A 24658-nucleotide genomic window follows, 5' to 3' on the forward strand; every position below is an offset into this window, starting at 1 on the left:
TACTGAGCTCGATAGCTGCAGTCGCTTAAGTGTGGCCAGTATCCAGTATTTGGGAGATAGTAGGTTCGTACCCCACTGTCGGCAGCCCTGAAAATGGTTTTCCGTGGTTTCCCATTTTCACACCAGGCATATGCTGGGGCTGTACCTTAATTAAGGCCACGGCTGCTTCCTTCCCACTCCTAGCCCTTCACTGTCCCATCGTCGCCATGAGACCTATCTGTATCGGTGTGCCGTTAAGCAAAAAAAAAAAAAAATTAAACTGAGTTTGCGCGCTACCTACCGTCCCTTAATTTGTAACATTTCATATCATACACTGCAGCCATTGCTACGTATTTCATTGACGTACATAAACACTTCTTCGTCAATTATAGGAAACTTCCCTGTTTCAGGACCTCTAAACGCGCATCTAGAAGGGTTTGTGCTTTTTAGCTTGTTTTTTTTTTTTTTTTAATTTCCGCCAGTCACGCACCAACTTTTCACTCACTGAAAATTTTCTTTCTGCAGCTCTGTTCCCGTGCTGTCCAGCGAAGGCAGTAACTCTTAGCTTGAAGCCCGCAGAATAGTTTCTATATTTATCCATATTCGCTTATAAATGCTTCACAAGTTAATGTTTTGCAATGTAACTGACTTTCCGTAATTGTTCACCAATAAAACAAATTATTTCTACAAATACCCCAAACACAAATTAAAAACTTAAATTCTTACGTACACATGTCTACAGTAATCACATCAGTCACAAACAAATAAATGCATCTGTGATCTGTCCATTCCAGAGCAGCCAATACTGTTAGGCAGCAAGGAAGCCTGCAGCAATTTGTTATCATTTGAGCTCGTTGGTTGCGACACACTAGTGCGCTTGCACAAAGCTCGCAAACCGGAGCACGGACATCTTCATACATCGCTCTAGGTAGCGCGGTGTAGATCTACTGTAGTTGACCGTGTTCCGAGATGTCAGTAACAAACATTCATTTTTTCAATTTTTTTAAATACGGTAATTAGGTTAATATTTCTTCCCAGTTATTGATGATTTTACATTACATTACTGACGAGTTTATAAAATAAAACTTTAATACCATTGGATAATAATTATCTTGACTGCTTGGGTAAAAGTTTTCATCCCATGCCCTGACACTTATGACGTGGTAGTAAGATGAGAGTCTAGCGATGACAACTGAGACATCGTAAATGTTTCGGCTGACCGTGAGCTGAATAATTCCATGGAAATCTGCGTTATCGTCTTGGATTTCACTTCGTGCGCAATAACGCAGGAGCCGTCCCCATGGTGTAGGGGTAGCGTGCCTGCCTCTTACACGGAAGCCCCGGGTTCAATTCACGGCAAGGTCAGGGAATGTTACCTGTATCTGAGGGCTGGTTCGAGGTCCACTCAACCTACGTGATTACAATTGAGGAGCTATCTGAGGGTGAGATGGTAGCCCCGGTCTAGAGAGCCAAGAATAACGGCTGTGAGGATTTGTCGTGCTGACCACACGACACCTCGTAATCTGCAGGCCTTCAGGCTGAGCAGCGGTCGCTTGCTAGACCAAGGTCCTTCGCGACTGTTGCGCCGGGGGGTGGGTGGTTATAATAACGCAGAATTCTATCAGGCTTCTTGTCTACTAGAAGACAAGTGTGTGTTGGTACCGGTATTTCCTGGCGACATTGCGGATAAGCGATAACTTACGTATTTCAAATGAGAACTCATAATATGTAGGTGGTGAATAAATTGTACACTGTCTCGCGACCACGTTGTCAAACTGCCGATAGCCTACCGGTAAGTCATACGTCATACATATACCGGCATTATTTATTTATACGTTGTGCAACATTTTGCAAATGTAAGTGTGTTGCCAAATTACCCATAAACCATACACGTATTTAAATTGCGCATTCATGTGCATCTTACATTGCAGTTCCAGATTGGTGAACAAAATTTGGACGTGCAACGATTATGCGATTGAATGTTTAAAGTCCGATTTTTTTATTGTAAATAAAGGATGCGATGATTACGCGGTGGCGACGATTATGCCGGGAAATACGGTATATGATACCGAAGTATGACTTTGAAAAACCGTTTGAGACCCAGCTAATAAAAAAAAAAAAGAAGACTGGGATATCAACGAATGGAATACTGAAAAAGAAGATACAGTGTGGTGGAGTGATGGTTCAAAAACTGTGGATGGTACATGAGGAGGGATCAACGGGGGAAGACCTGAGAGATCAATCCAGATGAGCCTGGGCAGACACACTACAGTCTTTCAAGCTGAAATGATAGCTGTCACAACATGTGTTGAAGAAAATCTGGAAATGAACTATAGGAATAAGAACATTTTCATTTTTACAGACAGCCAAGCAGCCATTAGGCATTTAGAGGCAGTCCGGATAATATCCAGAATTGTCTGGTATTGCCACTCACTTCTTCTCAAGCTCTCAAAGTACAACATTGTCAAAATAATATGGGTACCAGGACGTGCAGGTATAGAAGAAAATGAAAAGACATAAACTGGTCAGGAAAGGGGCCGAAACACATTTTTGTAGACCCACAACCTGTATGCGCGATTTCCTATGGACAAACCCGACACTACATAGGAAAATGGGTACAAGGGAAACAAATGGAAAACTGGTAAAATACTCCAGGATGCAGGTTTGCAAAGGAACTTATAAAAGGACCAAATAGTAAGCATACTAAAGAACTGTTGAAACTCATCAGAGAAAATATTAAATGGGTAGTAAGACTGTTGACAGGACACTGCCATCTGAAAAAACACTTAAATAGAATTGGAGTATTAAGAGCAAACATATGTAGGAAATGCAATAAAGGAGATGAATCAGCTGAACACATACTTTTCGAATGTGAGGCACTGGGTAGAATCGGACTCTCTACTCTAGGACTACCAGGTGACGAGAGAGAGAGAAAAAATCCAAGATGACCCAATAAGAATAACCTGCAGCATTGTGAAGGGAGCAGGTTTATCTAGGTGGGAATGAAGGAAAAACATGGTAGCAAAAGATCTTGGAGGTCGATGCTAGTTGGGAACTAGTATTTGGAGGCCACATGAAGAAAAGAAGAATAATATATATATTTGTCAAACAAGAGGGTATGGATGACTCGTACTATGTTCTCACAGTGGCTTCTGAAACTGGATGCTGAAATGAAGCAGAAAAAAAAAGAAACATCACACTTATCATGGATAATTGCGTGACAACTACCAGTCCTGTGATAGTTGGGGGTTTTCTGTTTCGCAGCATACAGAACCTCCATCCTGCAGCCTTTCAACTTCGGAATAATATAGTTCCCTAAGGGGTACTACAGAACCAAGATAGTGGATGGGATCATCACCACCTTAATAAGAAATCTAGCAAATCCGCACTGGATGATATAAAACAAGCATGTGTCAAAATAGCTGCAACCTAGCAATGAGTGAAACCAGAGACTGTGCGCAACTTTGCAGGAATGCAGGATTTTCATCTTAGAAAGAGGTTTTTTTGCAATGATTTTGATAAAAACGTAGGCGTGAGAGTACTGGACAGTGCTCTTTTGAACTACAGCAAATGAATTGGTGAGTCTGTTTCACCAGTGGAAGAGTACTTGGCGGTTGATGATAAAATTATTGTTTTTTCCTGAACTGATGGATGAAACAATTGTGGAGGAAATCCAAGAAATTCAGTTGGAAGATGAAGACAAGATAGAATTGCAGCAGCTACATCGTGGACCATTACTAAATCTGGTAGAAACTATTGCATTTTGTGAACCGCTGCTGATTTTTCTGTTGGGTATTCCATGTGGTCCAGACAGTGAGTGAATCTAAACTAATTAGGTCTTTGTGTGTGTATGCAGAGGAATGTGAAACAGACTGTCATTTCAGATTTCTTTCGCTATAGTAGTTTACAGTAGTTGAGTGCTGCATAGGGTGAACAACAATTAATTGTGAGAAATTAAAATTACTTGGTCAATATGAATGTACTCTGCTCTACTGCACAGGTTAGGTACGAAGGCTGATCAACAAAGACTGTCACTGATTTTTTTTTCAAGGATGTTTATTACTCTATTTCAATGTTTACATGATCTTTTTCAGAGTAGTCCCCTCTTACTTCAATGCACTTTTTATAGCATCTCTGCCAGTCCTTGAACACATGCTGCAGACCATTCTTTGTCAGGTCCTTGAGAATCCCCTCGCTTTTCTTGAGCACTGCTTCAGAGTTCTCAAATCGAATGCCCCTAAGCTTTGCCTTTAGTGATGGGAATTAAAATAAATCACAGGGTGCGAGATAAGGGCTGTAATGGTGATGCGGTATACAGGTAATGTTGAATCGAGCCAGAAACTGCCTGACTTGATTTGCGACGTGCATTGTCATGATGTAGTCACCACTCAGTCCGAGAAAACTCTGGTCGTTTCTTTGCAATGTGCATCCTCAGTGTAGCCAATACTGACGTGTCGTAACAGTAGTGTGAGGGGGATCTGCATGCTGTTAAATCATTCTGTTACAATAAAAAATGTGATCATCACTTTCCCTGCAGATGGAACAACTTTTGCCTTTTTTTTGTGATTTCCACACTGTGCTGGCTTTTTTTCGTTCAGGATCATAATGATGCTTCAGCTTTTCGTAAGTTTCAGTGGCTGTATGGTTTAAATGAAAACAGAATTTGATTGCGCTGTACTGCTCTTCTGTTCGTCACCTCCATTGTCTGGTATGCAAAATACACGTAGCTTCTACAAAATAGAGCATTACTACCAACCTATCAATATGAGAGTGCTGCCACGTATGGACATTATACATAAGAACCTGCTGTTTTCAAATATTTATGTTACAGATAGGAAACTATCACGGAAGCTACAGGAAAAAAAAATAATTCTCAGTCTTTGTTGATCAGCCCTCGTACCATCATCTTGGTTGTTTTTTTCTTCACTAATCTCATGTTACTAAGAATTAAACGATATGATGCGGCAGGTAATTAATGTAATTCAGTTTGCAGATGTTATTGTGGTCACCAAATGATATGAGAACCCATTATTCTAAATCCCTTTTTATAACAATAACTCCTTGTACAACAAGTTTTCTTCTGTCTGTATGGTGTTGGTTTATCAAGATTTCACTGTATTAACATTATTTTAGTACTGTGCAAGGCTCATCTTTTTTAGTTTACAGTGACATGTGAATATTTTTTTTTTTTTTACAAAAATGTCATTCATAATAACAATCAGAAAAATAATGACTCAAGTAATAAAGAGGATGCATGAGATCGCTTTCCAGGAAAGGAGTTCAGTGAATAATTTGGAACATTTGCTATTCATTTAAACGTTATTTTTCTATGAAGTTTCAAGGTTGTATTATGTTTCCAGTAAATACATTAAATACTGAACTGCTTACTATACGTAGTCCATTTGCTCAGACATTGATTTATTACATTTTTACATTTTTTATTACTGAGTGTCCTTCAGTTTGTTGCAACCTTGACCATCTCTTCCCGTTTGTTGCCAAACCGACCGTCTCCAAAAAGGAAATATCCATATTTCAAACAAATACATTGATTAATTAATGACATGTGGCCTTTGGAGGGGCCTGGTGCACATCATTCGAATTAATGGCGATAGGTGACCTGCGCATCTGTGAAGATGGGACTGTACCTATGATGAATTCTACTGCTGAGGGCTGCACACACATCTAGTCCCTGAGCCAGAGGAATTCACCAATGAAGGTCGTGAATCAAACCCAGGACCCTTTGGTCCAAAAGCCAGCACGCTAACTATTTAGCTATGGAGTCAAACATTACATTGATAATATGCTAATATTATTTCACATGTATTTGGCCGTTTTTGACATTAGGTGTTTCATTTGGATGTGATAACTTTGTGTTGCTGTGGTGTGAATTAGTAATAACCGTAGGTACAGTTGAAAGGGATGAAGCTGTCACTGTGAAAAATATACCATCTCAGAATTTGTATGGAGCTGAATTGAGCAAATTATCAAATTTGTTTTCAGGGATTGCTGTTCGAGAATAAAACCTACATGTCTCAGAGCTGTAGTACTTGCCATTCTGCCAACCATACTAATATTCTGAGAGGTCTCTTCTTTAGTAAATGGAGCTAATTGTATTTGCTTTTGATATAGTGTGCATACTTAGTCACTTTGATTTCCTTATTTTACTAACTAAGCTTGCATATATTATTTACAGGTATATTCACAGATGGTATGCCTGCTGAAGAACCAGTCTCGGTGGACAGTTTTCCTCAGACAAATACTGCAGTGGCACCTGTCTTTGGACAAAATAAAACAGATAATGATTCTGTAAGTACTATTCAGTCAATTATTTTGTAAATATATCCCTCTCCTTCTGTCAGAACACTATAAAATACCTGGAAAAAACAAACAATTATACAGGGTCTTTCATAAAGAATGAACCAATTTCATCAAGCTATATTTTCCCAACAGTCAGTAGTACAAGATTAAACCTAAGACATGTGTAGTTCAAGTTGAGTCCTACAATTGTTGCAGTATGACCACCACCAGCAGCACGGACCACATCAAGGCGATAGGACAATTCCTCCCAAACACATTGCAGCATATCACGATCCATTGAGTTGATCCGCTCTTGAAGGGTCATCCGGCGTAGTCTGTAGTAGTGGAACATAAACTTTGTCCTGAACGTACCCCACAGGAAGAAGTCACAAGGAGTGTGGTTTGGGGATCTTGGAGGCCATGCGAGTAGAGTACGATTCGTAGGAGTGTGTCAACCAATCCACCATTGAAGCACTGTTTCATGCAGAAATGTTCGCACTGGTAAGCTCCAATGGGGCGGGGCACCATCTTGTTGGAAAATGAAGTCGCATGAGTGTGTTTGCAGCAAAGGGAAGAGCCGGGTCCAGATAGCTTTGTCCTACGACAATGATGGTGTTGAAGATGAAAGGGCCATAATCCCTGACATTACTGACCGCACAGAAAACATTTATCTTGGGAGAATTCCATTTGTGCTCGATTGTAGCATATGGGTGTTCGTTTCCCCAAGTCCAAACATTGTGATGATTGACACAACCATTGATATGGAAGGTTGCTTCGTCACTAAAAATGAAGCGCAAAAAATTGTCTTCTTCATTATTTTCCATGTTTAGCATCGCAGCACAGAATTCCATCTGTTGTCCCTTGCCAACATGTCTCAGTGGGTGAACCAGCTGAAGTCTGTATGGTTTCATGTGTAGGCGTCTTTTCAGGACACGCCAGATACTGGTACTCCTCTCCTGAAGCTGACAGCGACCTTGAGATATGGATTTCCAGGGACTCCGAGTAAACGCCTCTTGGATTCTCCTCACATTTTCTTCTGACCATGCAGTTCACGGTCGACCAGGGCGTTTTCCTCTACAAAAAAACAAAAGAAAAATAAAACACCCCTATTTCCTGGAAATGTTGGAACCACCGTCGGATGTTCTTGGGAGAGGGCCTGTACGAGTCATCGTTAAATCTCCTATGGAACTCAAGTTGGACCCTAACCACAGACCCGGTCCGTACAAACGCAACAACACAGAATGCTTTATGCTGAAGTGTTGCCATTGTTAGACTCGCGCAGCAATTGAGTGAGCTCACTGCTGTGCAGGTTGAATGGAGTCGGGGGAAGTGAGGGGAGGAAGGCACGGAGCACTCTACTGACTGCTAACAGAAATGCGAGCCCATGCCCTTTTTAATGATATGCGACTTTTTCCACTGCGTGGCTTGAGTATGGAGCAATAAGCCTTAGAAATCAATTCATTCTTTATGAAAGACCCTGTATTTGATAGTGTTCTAAGTGTCATATTAACTGAGTCAAAACTGTAATGACACATTCTATTTGTGTAACAATATTAGATAGGAATCACTTGTTAGGAACTATGCAAGTTGGCCGTGCTGTTACTGGCAGGCAACTGAAAGCTTGCATTCGGGAGAGAGTGGGTTCGAACACCACAGTTGGCAGCCCTGAAGATGGTTTTCCGTGGTTTCCCATTTTCACACCAGGCAAATGCTGGGGCTGTACCTTAATTAATTCCACGGCCTATTTCTTCCCAATCCTAGCCCTTTCCTATCCCATCGTCACCATAAGACCTATCTGTGTCGGTTTGACGTAAAGCAGGTTATTAAAAATAAAGGCATGTTTGTACACTCATCAGCTATTGAATTAGAGTTATCTTCTGTAGCATGGAAGTGGCACTGTGTTCAGATTAGTTAATGTAATAGGAGGGCGTGGCATTTAGCAGCGAGGACGTCAGACCTCATACGGGCTGTATGAGCAACAGCTGACTACAGGATAGGTAAACCCTGAGACCTCAGTGCATTAATTTGATCCTGATGGCCAGATTGTTTGTGCCAGTTGTATAGGCCATTCCGTTTCCAAAGTCATGCTGACACTAGGCTTTCCAAGGACCTCTGTATCAAGAGTGTTCCATGAGTATGTGAATTCTTACAAAGCCACTGCCACCAGTGTCAGTTGTTGTGTATGATGCATTGATGACAGGGCTTGCCGTCAGCTAGCTTAGGTTGTAACAGTGGATAGACAGGCCACAGTACAGCTGATCACTAATCAATTCAGCACTGGACAGTGATGACGTGTGAGCAGCCATATCATCCAGAACCATCTTGTCACCATGGGGTAAACCATCCCATGAAGGTACCTCTGCTTAACTCCATCACAAGGCAGAACAACTAACATGGGCAAAGGAACACTGCATGCTCAAAGCATGGAGAAAGGTTGGATGGACAGATGAGTCGAGGTACCAGTTGGTACACGCTGATGGCCAGGTACAGTTGCTTCTCAACCACATGAGTCGATGGATCCATTTTGCCAGTAGTATACAGTACATTCTGGTGGTGGTGGTGGCCGTTGCATCCTCGTATTGGGGTTGTTCATGTGGGATGAAGTGAGTCTGGTGGTACATCTGACAATTTGCTTTACAATTTGCTTTATACCACACCAACACAGATAGGCCTTATGGCAATGATGGGATAGGCGAACGACAGGATCATGCCGGCAGATCATGTTCGCCCCTTTGTTCGCCTTGCAGCACACTGTCTTCAGCCCATTGCTCCCAAATTGTGGCTGACTGGTTCAATGAGCATTTCCCGGATGTTAAGATGCTTGCTTGGCCCTCCGATTGCTATTGAGCACATCAGGGATGTCGTTGAGAGACATATGCATGCTCTGTACCCTACTCCGACCAATCTTTGTGGACTAAGGAGGCTGTGCAGTGATCATGGATCAGTATGGCTCCCCATTGCTTCTGGAGTCCTGTGGAGTTGTATCGCTGCCATCATCAAGGTGACAGAGGGGTGCTACATGCTAGTAGCCACATATCTCTACTTCAGTTGCTCATGAGTGTATGAATTGATTCTACATCATATACTCTACTAGTACATCATCATCATCATCATCATCATCATAATCATTTTCATTTCCCCTTGTCCAGCTACTGGCAGGTTTACCCACACTTAAAAAAAAAAATATCTATTGTTATGATGGTGTCACCACTCCCAAAGTATATTAGAACATGTTAACTAATAATCCCATGATGCATTGAAACAGTTTGGATTCTGCTGCAGAATGATTGTCATTGCTTGTACCGAAATAATAATGACATTTCAGTACTCTTGAAGGCATATATATACACAGAGTAGTTAAGAGTCGTGGGAAAATGCTGAATGTGATGTTAATAACGAATTGCTCCTCCACGAGCCTTCAAAACAGCAGCAGTACGGCAAGGCATCGACTCTACAAGGTGTTGGAATCGTTCTGGAGGGATCTTGATCCTCGCATCTTGCACTGCTACCCACAGTTGGTCTTGTGTAGTTAGTGTGAAGTTCGTGGAGCATACACCAGCATTGACAGCATCTCATAAATGCTCGATTGGACTAAGATTGGGGGATTTGGAGGGTCAATCCAAGGTCGTAACTTCACTGGAGTGCTCCTGCAACCACCTGCGTATCACCACAGAGTGGTGACGTGACGCATTGTCCTGTTGAATTATGGCATCTCCATCAGGGTAGTCTAGGGCCAGAAAGGGATGCAGATGGTCTGAAAGAATGTCCACATAATGTGCACCTGTCAGCGCTCCCTGCAGCTTGACAGTGGGGCCTAATTGCGACCATGAGAATGCTGACTGAACCAGAACTGAGCAACCTCCCACCTGGACACAACCTTGATGACACACAGGATCCATAGCTTCATGGGGCATATGCCACACTCTCATGCATCCAACAGCTTGTACAACTTGAACCGGGATTCATCTGATCATACCACATGCCACCAATGTTCCATGGTCCATTGCCGATGTTCAAGGGCCCATGCATGTTGTTGAGTTCTTTGTCGAGGTGTCGGCAAAGGGACATGAGTTGGTCATCGGCTGGTAAAGCCTATGTGGTGCAGTTGCCTCTTTACATTCCTGGTAGAAATGGGTTCCTGACTCCCAACATTCAACTGGGCGATCTGACTCACAGTGGCCCATTGACCGCCCGGTATGGTTCTGCAGAGGCAACGTGATGTCCGTTCGCTAAATACCTGTGGTCTTATAACATTTTGGCTAAATTGAAAATACTAACTGGATAAATGGTCACTAGGATAAAGTATAAATAATGAGAATGGGCGCCACCTGCAAAAAAATTTGCAGGAATAATTAACTCTGTAGAGCAACAAGGAACTCCCTCTCCCAAGGCGACAGTCATCAGGCTCCAGATTGCTTTATAACCTTACCTCTTTCTGTTAACTCCTGAAATTAAATTTGGGTAGCATGCCAGGTTCATCCTTACTTTACCGAAAAAAATACTTACTGCAAGTTTCATTCCATGAATTTACTCCCAAAATAAAGTTAATACGACAAACACTAACAATCATCACTTGATGAGACCAACCCATGTTTGCCATTTAGAAAAGACAAAAATATGCACATCTATAAATCAGCAATAAAAATTATTTTCTCTATATACATTTTATGACATACCTCCAGGTAACAGTCGACTGCACTGCCTACTGCCACAGAAGAAAAACCCTTATCTAGTAAAGATAAGTACGACGACTTTCTTTATGTACGGATACACCCTTCTTTACGAAGAGTACCCCTTACCTTATTTACACTCCTCTTCATCGATGTCTTGATTCATTCCAGCTTCCAGCACAGGTTAATGTGACTCCTTACGTTTCTCCAACTGAAGTACTGCATACTCGGCTGACGATTTCCTTTAGCAAGAATTAGCTCGGTGCACAACCACACATCCACCCTAGAATGTGCATTAAGTATCCACCACCACACCCTCGGTACGTTATCTCATAGAAGAATAATACAGAGTTTGAGTAACAAATAAACACTTAGTGGTGTCTTTTACAGACTGTTCACGTGAAACTTGTAAGCATCTGTAATTATAAAGTGCTCATTCTATAACGGATACTGAAGAGCAATAGAATAGCGCATCGGAAACTGCGCAAAATAGATCCCATGCACCGGTCCGAACGAGAAACAATCAGAATGCTTGCCGCAGATGCATCACACTTATATATAGGCTTGCTACATGTGATTGTAGCGTCCCGAAAAGTTTACAGGTAGCAACACGCTCACAGGCACTTCTTCACGCATCACTCAGTCGACCCAACCTTGCTTGAAACAAAGCCCTCGTATTGGCTATTGAGCAGCTGTTGTGACATAGAACGCCACATACACATTGATCAATTCCAATCTTCAGCCTATACTACCTGGCCGTACCCCGGTTTGTGTTGCAACACTTTCAACTGACTTCAACCGTCTTTGCCAATATAGCCACTGTTTTCCGTGTTGCACAATTCTTGAGCAACCTATACTGCCATGCCATGTGTAGACTGTTACACAAATTAAAGTTACACCAAAATAAAGATACACAGATACAAAATTCCCTACTACAAATTCTTCTTATAATATTAGGTTTTTACGTTATAAATGAACAAAATTACATGATTTTCAAGACTTCAATTTTACGAATTATTTTACGAAAATTTCCTAACCTAAAAATGTGGGATCATACACTTGTAATACAGATGTTGTACAGTTAGTCTTCCCACGTGGCGGTTTACGTGGGTGGTGGTAGCATTCACTCTGCGATATCGAAGATCCACCCTCTACACTGTTGACCTCGGAAACCACAATTTGCATGTAATCTCCGCAATGCTATAACCCATGCACCGTGCGCCGATGATAATCCCATGTTCAATGTGGGTTAACTCACGACGTGTTGCCATCTTCACGACACTGGTGTTTGTGACAGACTGTTCAACTAGCCGCAACACTCAGGGATCACACACGGCACATTTTCTAATGGGACATCCCTTCCCATGACTATAGACGTGTGTGGCTTTTTTAACAAATTCTTACAATTTGGCTCTCTCTGTAATTTTGGTACTTGATGCTGTCAGTATAGGCTCTTTGATAATTACTCTTGCAAACAGGGATTCTGTTTTCTACTGTGATACCTCTATGAAGTCATGCTTCCACTCTTAGTAACTGTAGCCCATCCCTACGGCCATTTGACCATCTCACTATTATCAACACCTCGTGGTTTTCCTTTTTTGTGCTCAACAGCTGCAATTTTATATATAAACATATTTCTACGTCCTTAGTTAGATTTGACTGATAATACTTGGCAATTCACTTCTTCATTTGGACACTACTCTAAAAAGTACTTTCCATGCAGGCTACTAGATTAAGTTAGCCTGGTTGATAAATAGAACAAAGTTATCTTGGGAGTTAAATTGATTAGAATGATGCTGTATGTGTTGATGTGTAGTTCAGTGATACATTTTTGTGTTTCTTCTCTTCCTTGGATTTCTCCCTACATACATACTGATCTCTAATTATGTTTATTTTGTGTGGGTTCCTGTCCTCCTTTCTAGCTTACTGTATTTAATTATTTAATTTAGATGAATTTAAATCACAAATTCAGGTCCATTTGATAAAAATAGTGGCTTTGTTTATTTATTTATTTATTTATTTATTTGTTTGTTTGTTTGTTTGTTTGTTTGTTTGTTTGTTTGTTTGTTTGTTTGTTTATTTATTTATTTATTATTTATTTATTTATTTATAACAATTTTCAGTTAGTCAAAATCATCTTGTATATTATCTTACAGCCTTATTAGCAAAAAATTTTTCATATTTGAGAAATATACTATATTGATATTTAAGAGATTAGGGACTTCTTTGGTTATCAGCCATGTGTTGTAGTTTGTATGAAGCGTTTCCACCTGGGGTTCCAATGGTTTTTTTGCACTGAGCTCAATAGCTGCAGTTGCTTAAGAGCAGCCAGTATCCAGTATTCAGGAGAGTGGGTTCAAACTCCACTGTCGGTAGCCCTGAAGATGGTTTTCTGTGGTTTCCCATTTTCACGCCCGGCATATGCAGGGGCTGTACCTTAATTAAGGCCACGGACGCTTCTTCCACACTCCTAGCCCTCTCCTGTCCCATCATTGCCATAAGACCTAACTGTGTCGGTGCGACGTGAAGCAACTTGGAAAAAAAAAAAGTATTTTTTTTTTGTGAAGTCGATAGACTTGATTTTTCACAGTTCTCCACAAGTAAAGGCCCATAGGGGTAAGATCTGGTGACCGTGGGGACAACTCAATGGGTCCTCGTCGTCCAATCGAATGTCCCGGCAGATTGTCATCCAGGAAAGCTCGTACTGCTACATGGTAGTGTGGTGGCGCCCCGTCCTGTTGGTAGAAGACTTCATCATCGGCTCCATAAAGCTCACGTACAGCTTGTAAAATAAATGTGCGTAACACTTCCAAGTACACTGCTCCAGTGACTGTGCCATCAAGGAAGAAGGGTCCTAGTAAGCTACTCAACGACAGTCCACACCAGACATCAACCCCTGGTAGACTGACCGCCTTTTTCACATGAACATGCGGATTTTCCGGAGCCCAGTGGACACAGTTGTGTCGATTCACTGTTCCATTAAGTTTAAACTGGGCTTCACCAGACCACACTAACTTCATCAGAAATTGTTCATCTTGGGTTACCATTTGCTGATACCATTCGCAAAATGGCATTCGACGATCGGGATCATCCTCATTAAGCGCATGCAGTAATCGTGGGATGTAAAATTTCCACTTAGCTGTTTCCAAAATTCGTCGTACACTTGTACTGCTAATCCCACTTCCCATGCACATTGCGTAGCAGATGTCTGTGTGGAGAATTAGCAAAACTTCCCAACACATGAGCCGACGAAGCAGGACTGGTAGCTGTGCGCGTTCTTCCCGATCTTCCTTTGTGAATATCACAAATCGTTCCACGCGTCTCAAACTTCCTAGTAATGCGTTTGTTAGGCGTGTTGGGGGTTTGTTTCAAACTCCCTCCTCCACTGATGTTGCACTTCAACGGCATTATCAAACCTGATAAACTACTTCAGAATGTACTTTCGTTGCTCGAATGTCAAGCGTGGTGCAGCCATTTTGTTTTCCCAATATCGTGATGCAAGTACCGACATCTGTTGAACGACAGACCATACAACAACATTTAAAAACAATGATAACAGTTGACAATGTCCTTATCCCGATATGGTCTAACAAAGAGTGTATACATTTTTCTGGCGGACTCGGCCAGGGAAACAGCTGCTTCATCTTGACCAGGAGTGGGTAGTGGACAAATATCTCAATCCCCGGTACTGCATAGCTATCGACCAAGGAACAGCTCTGCTGGGGAATAGCTGCTGACACTGTTGATGCGTCGTCGCAAGGCAAAGAGTGACTGAAGTATCTGACGGTCACACAGTCGATGTTCTTTGTCAATCAGGTGGACTCGCAGCAACCTTTTCAGCTCCTGGTTCCGTCGTTCCATTGGATTGGCCCTTGGGTTGTAGATAGGGGTGGTCCAGTGCTCCACACCCCTTTCAGACATCATTTGCTGCCACTTCCCTGATGTGAACTGACTCTCGCTGTTTGACAGAATGCACCGTGGATAATCGTAGCGGCTGAATACCTCGTCTTGTAGCAGGCTGGTATGCGTCCCGTCATGGCTTCTCGTATCGGAAAGGCCTCAATCCATCTTGTGAAGAGGTCGGTGATTACTAGGAGTCCTGTTTTGCCCTGTGGTGTTCTAGGGTGAGGACCCATCAAGTAAAGAGCTATGACCTTCGAAGGGTGTTGTGGCAGTCTTGTTCGTTGCCTGCAATCTGCCTTCCTGTTGCTTGCCCTGCTGCAGGCACAGATGTAGCACCTCTTTATGTAGCCCAGGATGTCTTTCCACATGTTGACCCAAAAGAATCGACGTCGGATAGACTGACATGTCTCTTCGCCTCCTGGATGTCTGGCTTCAATGCTGTCACGGAACTTCTCGAGGATGCCCACCGTGTGCTGTCTGGGGATCAACACTACTGCAGTCATGTCGGAGAGGTGTGACCTGTACATCAAGAGTCCTCAGCCAACCCAAAAGTTCTTGTAGCACATCTTGAATTCCCTTGGGACAAGTCGACTATCGGTGTGCTGTCTCCTGATCCACTGCGTCATGGTCCTACCGGACTTGCCTTGTTCCTGCCACTGTTTGATCACACCCAGATGAAGTTCCTTCTTGATGCCCATAAGGACAGGTTTCTTAGGCTCCCTCTGGTGCTTTTGTGGGAACTCCCTCTTGACAATGGTGCTCCTAGCTTTAGGTTCCATCGCCGAGCGCCTAGATAAGCTGTCTGCTCCTGTGTTCGCTGGTCTTGGGACGTGACACACATCAAAATCAAATTCTGGGATTAACAGAGCACATCGCATAAATTTGGATTTCGAGTCAGAGACCGAGTTCAACCATATGAGAGCGGCGTTATCGGTGTAGAGCTGGAACTTCCTTCCCTCCAAAGTAGCCTCTGAATTTGCCCATGGCCCACACCATGGCTACGGCTTCTTCCTAGGCAGTGCAGTAGCGTTGTTCTGTAGGAGATAGCTTCCTGCTGGCATACTCGATGATGTCCATTCCACCTTCACTCCTCTCCTGGAATAACACTGCTCCTAAGTCACAGTCGCTGGCGTCCGTATGCAGGCACATCTTCCGTTGAGGCTCGGGATGGGCTAGACTGGGAGCATTGCATATCACAGCCTAAATGCCTTGGAATGCTGCCTCTTCCTTGCTGGTCTATCGGAACGGGCGGTTGTTAGATAGTAGATCGGTGAGTGGTATTTCCTTCTCTACAAAGTGTGCTTTACCATCCACAACACGAGCCAAAGAACTGACGTACTCGTCGCTTCAACTGTGGGCGTTCAGCTTCTTCGACAGCTCGATTCTTCTCCGATTGCCGTTGTATGCCTTCAGAGGTTAGGACATGGCAAGGATATTTTACACGGGACTGGGCGAAGTGGCACTTCTCCAGTTGGCAAGTCAGTCCATGAATCTTCAGTCGTTCCAGCACTTTCCTCAGATGTACAAGGTGTTCTTGAAAATTCTTGCTGTGAATAAAGATGTTGTTGAGATACGCTTGGCAAAAATCTCCAACATATTCTGATAATACCTTATCCATCAGTCGCATGAATGTGGCAGGAGCATTCTTCAATCCAAAGGGCATTACTGCAAACTGTTATAATCCTCTCTGTGTCATGAAAGAGGTCAGTGGTCTAGAACTTTCCTCGACCTCCACTACTTACCTGTATCCGGAGTTGAGATCGAGTGTGCTGAAAATCTTAGACTGAATTACTTGTTTCGGTGAGTCTTTCAGGTCAGGCATGGGGTAAACATCACTAACGGTCTGCTCGTTCAACCTGCGGAAGTCCACACACAGTAGATTTTCCCCATTCCATATGCATGTGCATGCTGGTCAGCAAGTTTCTTCTTGTGAATACTTTCTTTGCTACGTAATTCATCTTTTGGTTTTGCCCGGAGGCCCTTCGCCAGGAGATTGCAGCGCCATGTGCAGAGATCCCTATTCAAACATTGACGGATGTAGTTGCAGCGACCGCTCGTTGTTCTGCTATGCGTCTGGCAGCCAACGGTGAGCATTTTGAACATCTCATGTAACCATACGTTTAACTGAAGACAGTACTACATGTGTAATCAAAATTTAAAAGTAAAACATCCACACAAGAAATAGTTTTTTTTTCCGTAAGGAGTGTATACATTTTTCCGGTGGACCCTGTATATTACTAGTGAATTGTTGCAAGTTTTGCAAGTGACGACATATCTATAAACATACTACGTCATAGCATGAATCAGCTGTTTATTTTCGTATTCCATTCGTTGAATTAGGTCATGATTGCCTCATTTATCTTAATATCGTATTTTAAGGTAAGTTATGCAGGAAAGATTCAAAAAACTCTAATATTTCTGTGAATTTCTCAATGCTACAATGTTATTATTCAGTTTATTTCTTTGATGATAGGAAATTACTCCGTTATTATCACCCATTCTGTTCTTCTGCGATCCTTGCATATGTTCCACGATAGTCTGACATACCCACCTTGGTCTGTCATTTGGAATCAGATGCCGCTAATAACGATATTCGGCCGCCAAACTTAATTGTTACAAAACTGCAAACTCTGCGTGAATTGTTAAAATGGTGTCAAGGAAAGGAAGTTATTCATTTTGAAGGAAATAGAAAGAAGGAAAGATATTCTTTTCAGTGCATTCAGCGAGAGTCTGAAAAAACAAGACAAAATAAATGGTTGGATGGAAATATTTGGCTTGGAAAAGCTCATGGAGCTTTTGAGGGGAAAAGTTGGATTAATGATTGGAATTAATTGGAATTAATGATTCCAGGAATGTCCTTCTTAGAACATGTTTGTTCAGTATTTTCAGGTCAACGAACAATTGGAGGAAATTTTATATCATTTATTGCAGCTACCACAGAATGTATTGACCTACAGACCGAAGATTTTGCCATCCCATGCATATCTACAATACCATGGTACTGACCACCATTTCCTAGCCAAAGCAGTTTTGTTAGTAACTGTTGTTTAGCAGAGAGAGATTTATTTCTGTTCGTAGGATGTTTTAACCTATGCCCAATATCCATCAAAAGTTCTTCCACTTCTATTGTGCTTAACCTAAAAGGCTCATTGTATTCAAATAGTGTTAAACTGGAAGTTTATTCTTTCCCTATACAGATGGTAGTTTTCATTTTCATTATCATCACTATCACTACTGCTAGACCACATATTTATCAAAATGTATCTGAAATAAGTATATTTAAATAGCACTAGTACATTTATATATTATTGCCCTTTCACTGGAAGAGAATACTTCCCAATTCACTAGTAAGTTACAAGTACTAGTACTTTTGTGGAACATACCTATAAAAATTCACTGCCAATTTGTAAGTATGGAGTAGTAAAGTACAACTGTAGAAAATTCTTTTGTGGAACTCTGGTATTTGTACTAGTTACTAGAGAATTTACTTGTAATGTACGAGGCCATACATTTGTGGAATAGGCCCCTGGTCAAGAGGAGGAGAACGCAACCACCGACATTGAGGAAGAAAGAAGATACAGTCTACGTCCAAGGAAAGTCGATGAGTGTGACGAAGTGTGGAAATTGTTTCATGTTATAGGGGGGATATTGACACAAGTGTGATTAAGAGATATACACTGACTGACAGAGCAAATGCAACACCAAGAAGGAGTGGTCAGAACTTTATGCCAATTGCAGGGTAGACTGACGTCACTGAGGTATGCTCATGATGTGAAATGCGCACGTAGCGAACGATAAATGGGACACGGCGTTGGCGAATGGCCCACTTCGTACCATGATTTCTCAGCCGACAGTCATTGTAGAATGCGTTGTCGTGTGCCACAGGACACGTGTATAGCTAAGAATGCCAGGCCGCCATCAACGGAGGCATTTCCAGCAGACAGACGACTTTACGAGGGGTATGGTGATCGGACTGAGAAGGGCAGGTTGGTCGCTTCGTCAAATCGCAGCCGATACCCATAGGGATGTGTCCGCGGTGCAGCGCCTGTGGCGAAGATGGTTGGCGCAGGGACATGTGGCACGTGCGAGGGGTCCAGGCGCAGCCCGAGTGACGTCAGCACGCGAGGATTGGCGCATCCGCCGCCAAGCGGTGGCAGCCCCGCACGCCACGTCAACCGCCATTCTTCAGCATGTGCAAGACACCCTGGCTGTTCCAATATCGACCAGAACAATTTCCCGTCGATTGGTTGAAGGAGGCCTGCACTCCCGGCGTCCGCTCAGAAGACTACCATTGACTCCACAGCATAGACGTGCACGCCTGGCATGGTGCCGGGCTAGAGCGACTTGGATGAGGGAATGGCGGAACGTCGTGTTCTCCGATGAGTCACGCTTCTGTTCTGTCAGTGATAGTCACCGCAGACGAGTGTGGCGTCGGCGTGGAGAAAGGTCAAATCCGGCAGTAACTGTGGAGCGCCCTACCGCTAGACAACGCGGCATCATGGTTTGGGGCGCTATTGCGTATGATTCCACGTCACCTCTAGAGCGTATTCAAGGCACGTTAAATGCCCACCGCTACGTGCAGGATGTGCTGCGGCCGGTGGCACTCCCGTACCTTCAGGGGCTGTCCAATGCTCTGTTTCAGCAGGATAATGCCCGCCCACACACTGCTCGCATCTCCCAACAGGCTCTACGAGGTGTACAGATGTTTCCGTGGCCAGCGTACTCTCCGGATCTCTCACCAATCGAACACGTGTGGGATCTCATTGGACGCCGTTTGCAAACTCTGCCCCAGCCTCGTACGGATGACCAACTGTGGCAAATGGTTGACAGAGAATGGAGAACCATCCCTCAGGACACCATCAGCACTCTTATTGACTCTGTACCTCGACGTGTTTCTGCGTGCATCGCCGCTCGCGGTGGTCCTACATCCTACTGAGTTGATGCCGTGCGCATTGTGTAACCTGCATATCGGTTTGAAATAAACATCAATTATTCGTCCGTGCTGTCTCTGTTTTTTCCCCAACTTTCATCCCTTTCGAACCACTCCTTCTTGGTGTTGCATTTGCTCTGTCAGTCAGTGTAACTTGAAAACAATATTCTCTTACCTATGGGTAAATAATACAAGTATCAGACCCGAATTATTATTATTATTATTATTATTATTATTATTATTATTATTATTATTATTATTATTATTATTATTATTATTATGCGTGAATGGTCCCTTTCGGAACACACAAAGCTTTATTTATGATTTTGTTTGCGGAGGATCCAGGATGCTTTCATCTGTTGACTAAAGATCCTTTTCCTTTCTTCCGTCCACTTGGTACCTGCTCTTTTTGGTACTTCATTCTCTGGAGTAACTTCCCAATTGTCAATTTTCTTTCTATATATATTTCGATTCAAAATGTCTTCACAGAGAATTTGTGCTTTCTTCATGTCTGCTTTTGTTTGTTGTATCCAAGGAAAATTCTTCAGTTTGTCAACTCTTTCAAGAACTTGGTGGGTTAGTCTAGTTTCTGGAAGCCTCTTAACATGTCCATAAAATTTTAGCCTTTTTTTCCTGAGGTCTGCCGCAATATTAGATAATTTTTCTGTGGATTTCCGGGTTTGGAGGCGGTACCCTTCTCCCGTGTGTCTGGGTCCTAAAATTTTCCTCATGATTTTTCGCTCTTCTTTTAGGATATTTTCCAGTTCGCCCTTTCTATGAAGCGTTAGAGTTTCCCCTGCATATAAAGCCTCCGGTTTGATTACAGTATTGTAATGTTTAATCTTAACGTGGAGAGACATACATTTTTTGTTGTAGATTTCTCTTGTTCTCCCATAAGCCCTTCTGAGTTTTTGGACACGGTTGTTTTGGGCTATTTTCTCTTGTCCGGTTGGTTCGAGGATTTCGCCCAGGTATTTGAAGTGAGGGACTCTGTTGATTTGTTTGTATTTTGTATTGAGACTATGGATGTCTAGTTTTGCACAGAAAAATTCAGTTTTCTGGAAGGAGATATGAAGTCCGACCTTTCTGGCACATTCTTGGAGAATTTCAACTTGCTTTATTGCTGTGACTTCATCGCTGGACAATAGGGCCAGGTCATCCGCGAAGGCTAAGCATGGAATTTCAAGCTTATTATTATTATTATTATTATTATTATTATTATTATTATTATTATTATTATTACTTGTGATGTACATCAATTTAGTATTAGTATTATTATTATTTACGTAGTCGATTGATCGTGTTGTGTGTGAGGTTATGTCATGAAACATGTGCTGTACATAAATATTTATACGGGTTCATTTAATGTAAATACCTGTAAATTAATATTATATAATTTATTCTTTTAGAAAGGCACTACATGATGTTACAATATTCTCTACATTATAATCTATGTATTAGGCACTCTAGAATTTTCAAGGAGGTATTTTTTGTAATGTAGCTTTCTAGTAGCCTGGCCAAGCATGTATATATAAGGAGATGCTCTTAATGGTAATAACAAGTTATTGTTCAGTAGAGTTATAGTGTAGCAAGAATATACTTGTGACCTCGTGTTTACATGCAGTGGTTGCAATCTCCATGTTGAAGTGATCGTCAGTTGTCTAGAGTGGCGGATTTGTTGATGTTCTCGGAGCGAAGTGTTTTGTTTGTGATGCTGTGATTAAGATTATGTGTGTGTTCATTTGTAGATAGGTGTGAATACAGAACTGTACCAACTGACAGCATTTCGTGTGCGTCTTTGTGGATATGTTAGTGTAGACATTGTGAAGATAATTCCAGATATTTTGTAAAGGAAGGAGAATTGGTGTACTGTTCTGATATCTCTGGCTTGTTTGTTCACCTCAGATCAGTTTCGAAGCAGAAGTTTGGCATTTGTTTATTGACTCTAGCGGAAGAAGTCTAAAAGGTGTTCTTCTGCACAACGGAAATATTCTTGCTTCAATTCCATTAACTCATTCAACATCTGACTAATCCAAATGTGTTTATTATTCTAGAAAAAAAATAAATGTACTGAACAAAAGTTGTATGTATGCAGTGATATTAAGGTGTGAATATTTTATTGGGACAATAAGAAGGGCACACAAAATTTCTGTGCCTCCTATGTGATTGGGACTCTAGAGCCAGGGAAAGACATTGGAAAATTCCAGCTTGACTGGGAAGAAAATAGTTTGTGATGGACAAATTATGTTATAAATCTCCCACTAATTGATGCACAAGAAGTTTTATTTTCCCCTTTATACATAAAATTAGGGATAATAAAGCAATTTGTCGAAGCTTCAGAGAAAAGTGTTCTCTCCTTCGAATACCTTACTGAGAAATTTCCATTGCTGTCCAAATCAAAAGTGAGGGAGGTTTTTTTGATGGGCCAGAGATTCATCAACTCACGGAGGGTGTAAATTTTAGATATATATTTATTGACATAGAGCACCAGGTATGGGTCTCATTTAAGGATGTTGTTAGCAAATTTCCGGGCAATGTTAAAAATGATCACTATGAGTATATCGTGTAAAACTTTGTCTTCTTCTTTATCTGTTTACCCTCCAGGGGCGGTTTTCCCCTTGGACCTCTACCGTCTCAAGGTCAGTGTCCTGGAGCTTCAGACTCTGGGTCAGGGGATACAACTGGGAGGATAACCAGTACCTCGCCCAGGCAGCCTCACCTGCTATGCTGAACAGGGGCCTTGGTGAGGGATGGGAACATTTGAAGGGATAGGCAAGGAAGAAAGAAGGAAGCGGCCATGGCCTTAAGTTGGGTACCATCCCAGCATATGTCTGGAGGAGAAGTGGGAAACCACGGAAAACCACTTCTAGGATGGCTGAGATGGTAATCAAACCCACCTCTACTCAGTTGACCTCCCGAGGCTGAGTGGACCCCGTTCCAGCCCTCCTACCACTTTTCAAATTTCGTGGCCGAGCCGGGATTCAAACCCGGGCCTCCGGGGGTGGCAGCTAATCACACTAACCACTATACCACAGAGGCAGTCATCGTGAAAAACATGCTCAAAAATTTCAAGACACTTATATGTAATACAAGTTACATTTTCTTCATTCTCCTCTTCAGTATTTCCCAGGAAGCGTAGGAGTACAAAAGCGAAGAGCAAGGTAAACAATTTTGTTAAAGTATAAAAGAAACTGAATCGAGGTACCAGGGTTGATGAGATGCCTCCATGATGGCTGACTGTGGCTGGTGTTTTATACGTGATAACCCTCGTCAGGACCACAAACACAAGTTAACTGAGCGTTCGTTTGCAACAAAATGGAGAAAATAGTTTGACGTTTTGTAACTAATATTTAACTGCGGTATCTGCAGTATCTGTACATTTCAAATTTAATCATGTGTTGCAGGGTTTCACACATTATTCATTATATTTAAACATTAGGAATTGTTGCTTAAATGCTACATATTTTATTTCTGCATGGTTAGAAAATCTTCCATTATAGGAAGAAACTGTGATCAGTTTTGAATTCAACATGCTGAAAGTAGGCCTAGACATCCTTTAAACACTCTGCTGCGGAGAAAAAAAAGAAAAAAATGCAGGCCTGTGTTGTTTTTGTTGTTGAAATATAATATTTACTGTGCAGTGTATGGAAAAACTAATAATAATAATTTTTATATCAGGTAACGTGTGGGACCCTATGCCACCAGTGGATAGCAGACACCAAAATGAACAGAAAACACTATATGAACATGTCTTATTGCACATAATTTCCATGTTATTGTTAGGTACTTCTGCTGGCAAGTGGTTGCTGCTGCTTGCGCACATCCAGTCGAGCCATATATCATTTTATCACGTAACATGTTGGCTAGGTACAGTACAGGGTCTCTCTTATAAACCCAGACTGTCCAGCAGCGTTTCTACTCTCCAAGACTTAAGCAGCTATATGGGAGAGCGCGCATAGTTCTTGACCTTGCAAGGAGCGTGCACGTGTTCGACCTGGCATCAATGGCCAGTTTGAACCTCAGCTGTTGGCATGGTGAGACAGTTATAATTGCAACACCATATTTTTGTATGTAAAAGTTATTTCAAGTACAAGTTGGCTGGACGGGGATGCAGTGCATTTGTTCAGCAATTTTCTGGTGAAGTGCCACCTTCATGAGCACAGATTCACGTAATTGTAAATAAATTTGTAGCTACTGGCTTAGTGCTTAATAAAAAAACATGTGCTCACACAAACAGTTTTAACAGAGGAAAAGCCGAGAGCCTACTACGCTGGCGTAGCAGGGATACAGGTGATACTCCCATGTGGCATATCCCAGGTGGAAATGGTGGTTCTAACCGGTTAACCGGTGGACTTGAGCAAAACATAATAGCTCTCGCGGACCGAACACACAACCCCCTGTGAGTGGGGGATGCAGACAAAGAACACACCCACGGTATCGTCTGCCTGTTGTAAGAGGCAACTAAAAGGGGCAACCAAGGGATGATCGAATTAGAACCATGAGACTACTTGTAATTAGTACCATCATGCAGGGAACCCCATGGGTCACCTTTACTTGCGAGTAGTACCACCATGCTTAGTACACAATAGGTTTGTAATTAGTAGCAATAGAGTGTGAATCAGGGTGGGATTTACAGTACCGATGATTAGTACTATTGTGAGAAACACCATGTGTCTGGGCCCTGCCTGTGATCAGTATCATTATGTGAGCGACACCGTGGGTTTTTGCGTTGCCTGTGATTAATACCTACTAAATGAGGAACACCACGGGATAGTACAAGCCCCTGTGATTAGTACACCTGTTATAATGTTCTCTTACCTTCCACCACCAATATACTATGACACGTTTCTAACGCTATCTTCTTCCTCGGATCCCTACA

General features: G+C 42.2%; 1 protein-coding gene across 1 annotated transcript in view; it reads left to right on the forward strand.

Annotated features, from left to right (window-relative positions):
* Bruce (BIR repeat containing ubiquitin-conjugating enzyme) overlaps positions 1–24658 on the forward strand; it is a 1406664-nt gene that overhangs the window by 359499 nt on the left and 1022507 nt on the right. The window contains exon 21 of the mRNA XM_068225988.1: positions 6173–6285. Coding sequence (XP_068082089.1) covers positions 6173–6285 — 113 coding nt within the window. The remainder of the gene's footprint in view (positions 1–6172; positions 6286–24658) is intronic.

The sequence above is a fragment of the Anabrus simplex genome, chromosome 2, assembly GCF_040414725.1.
Source record: "Anabrus simplex isolate iqAnaSimp1 chromosome 2, ASM4041472v1, whole genome shotgun sequence".
Classification (NCBI taxonomy): Eukaryota; Metazoa; Arthropoda; class Insecta; order Orthoptera; family Tettigoniidae; genus Anabrus; species Anabrus simplex.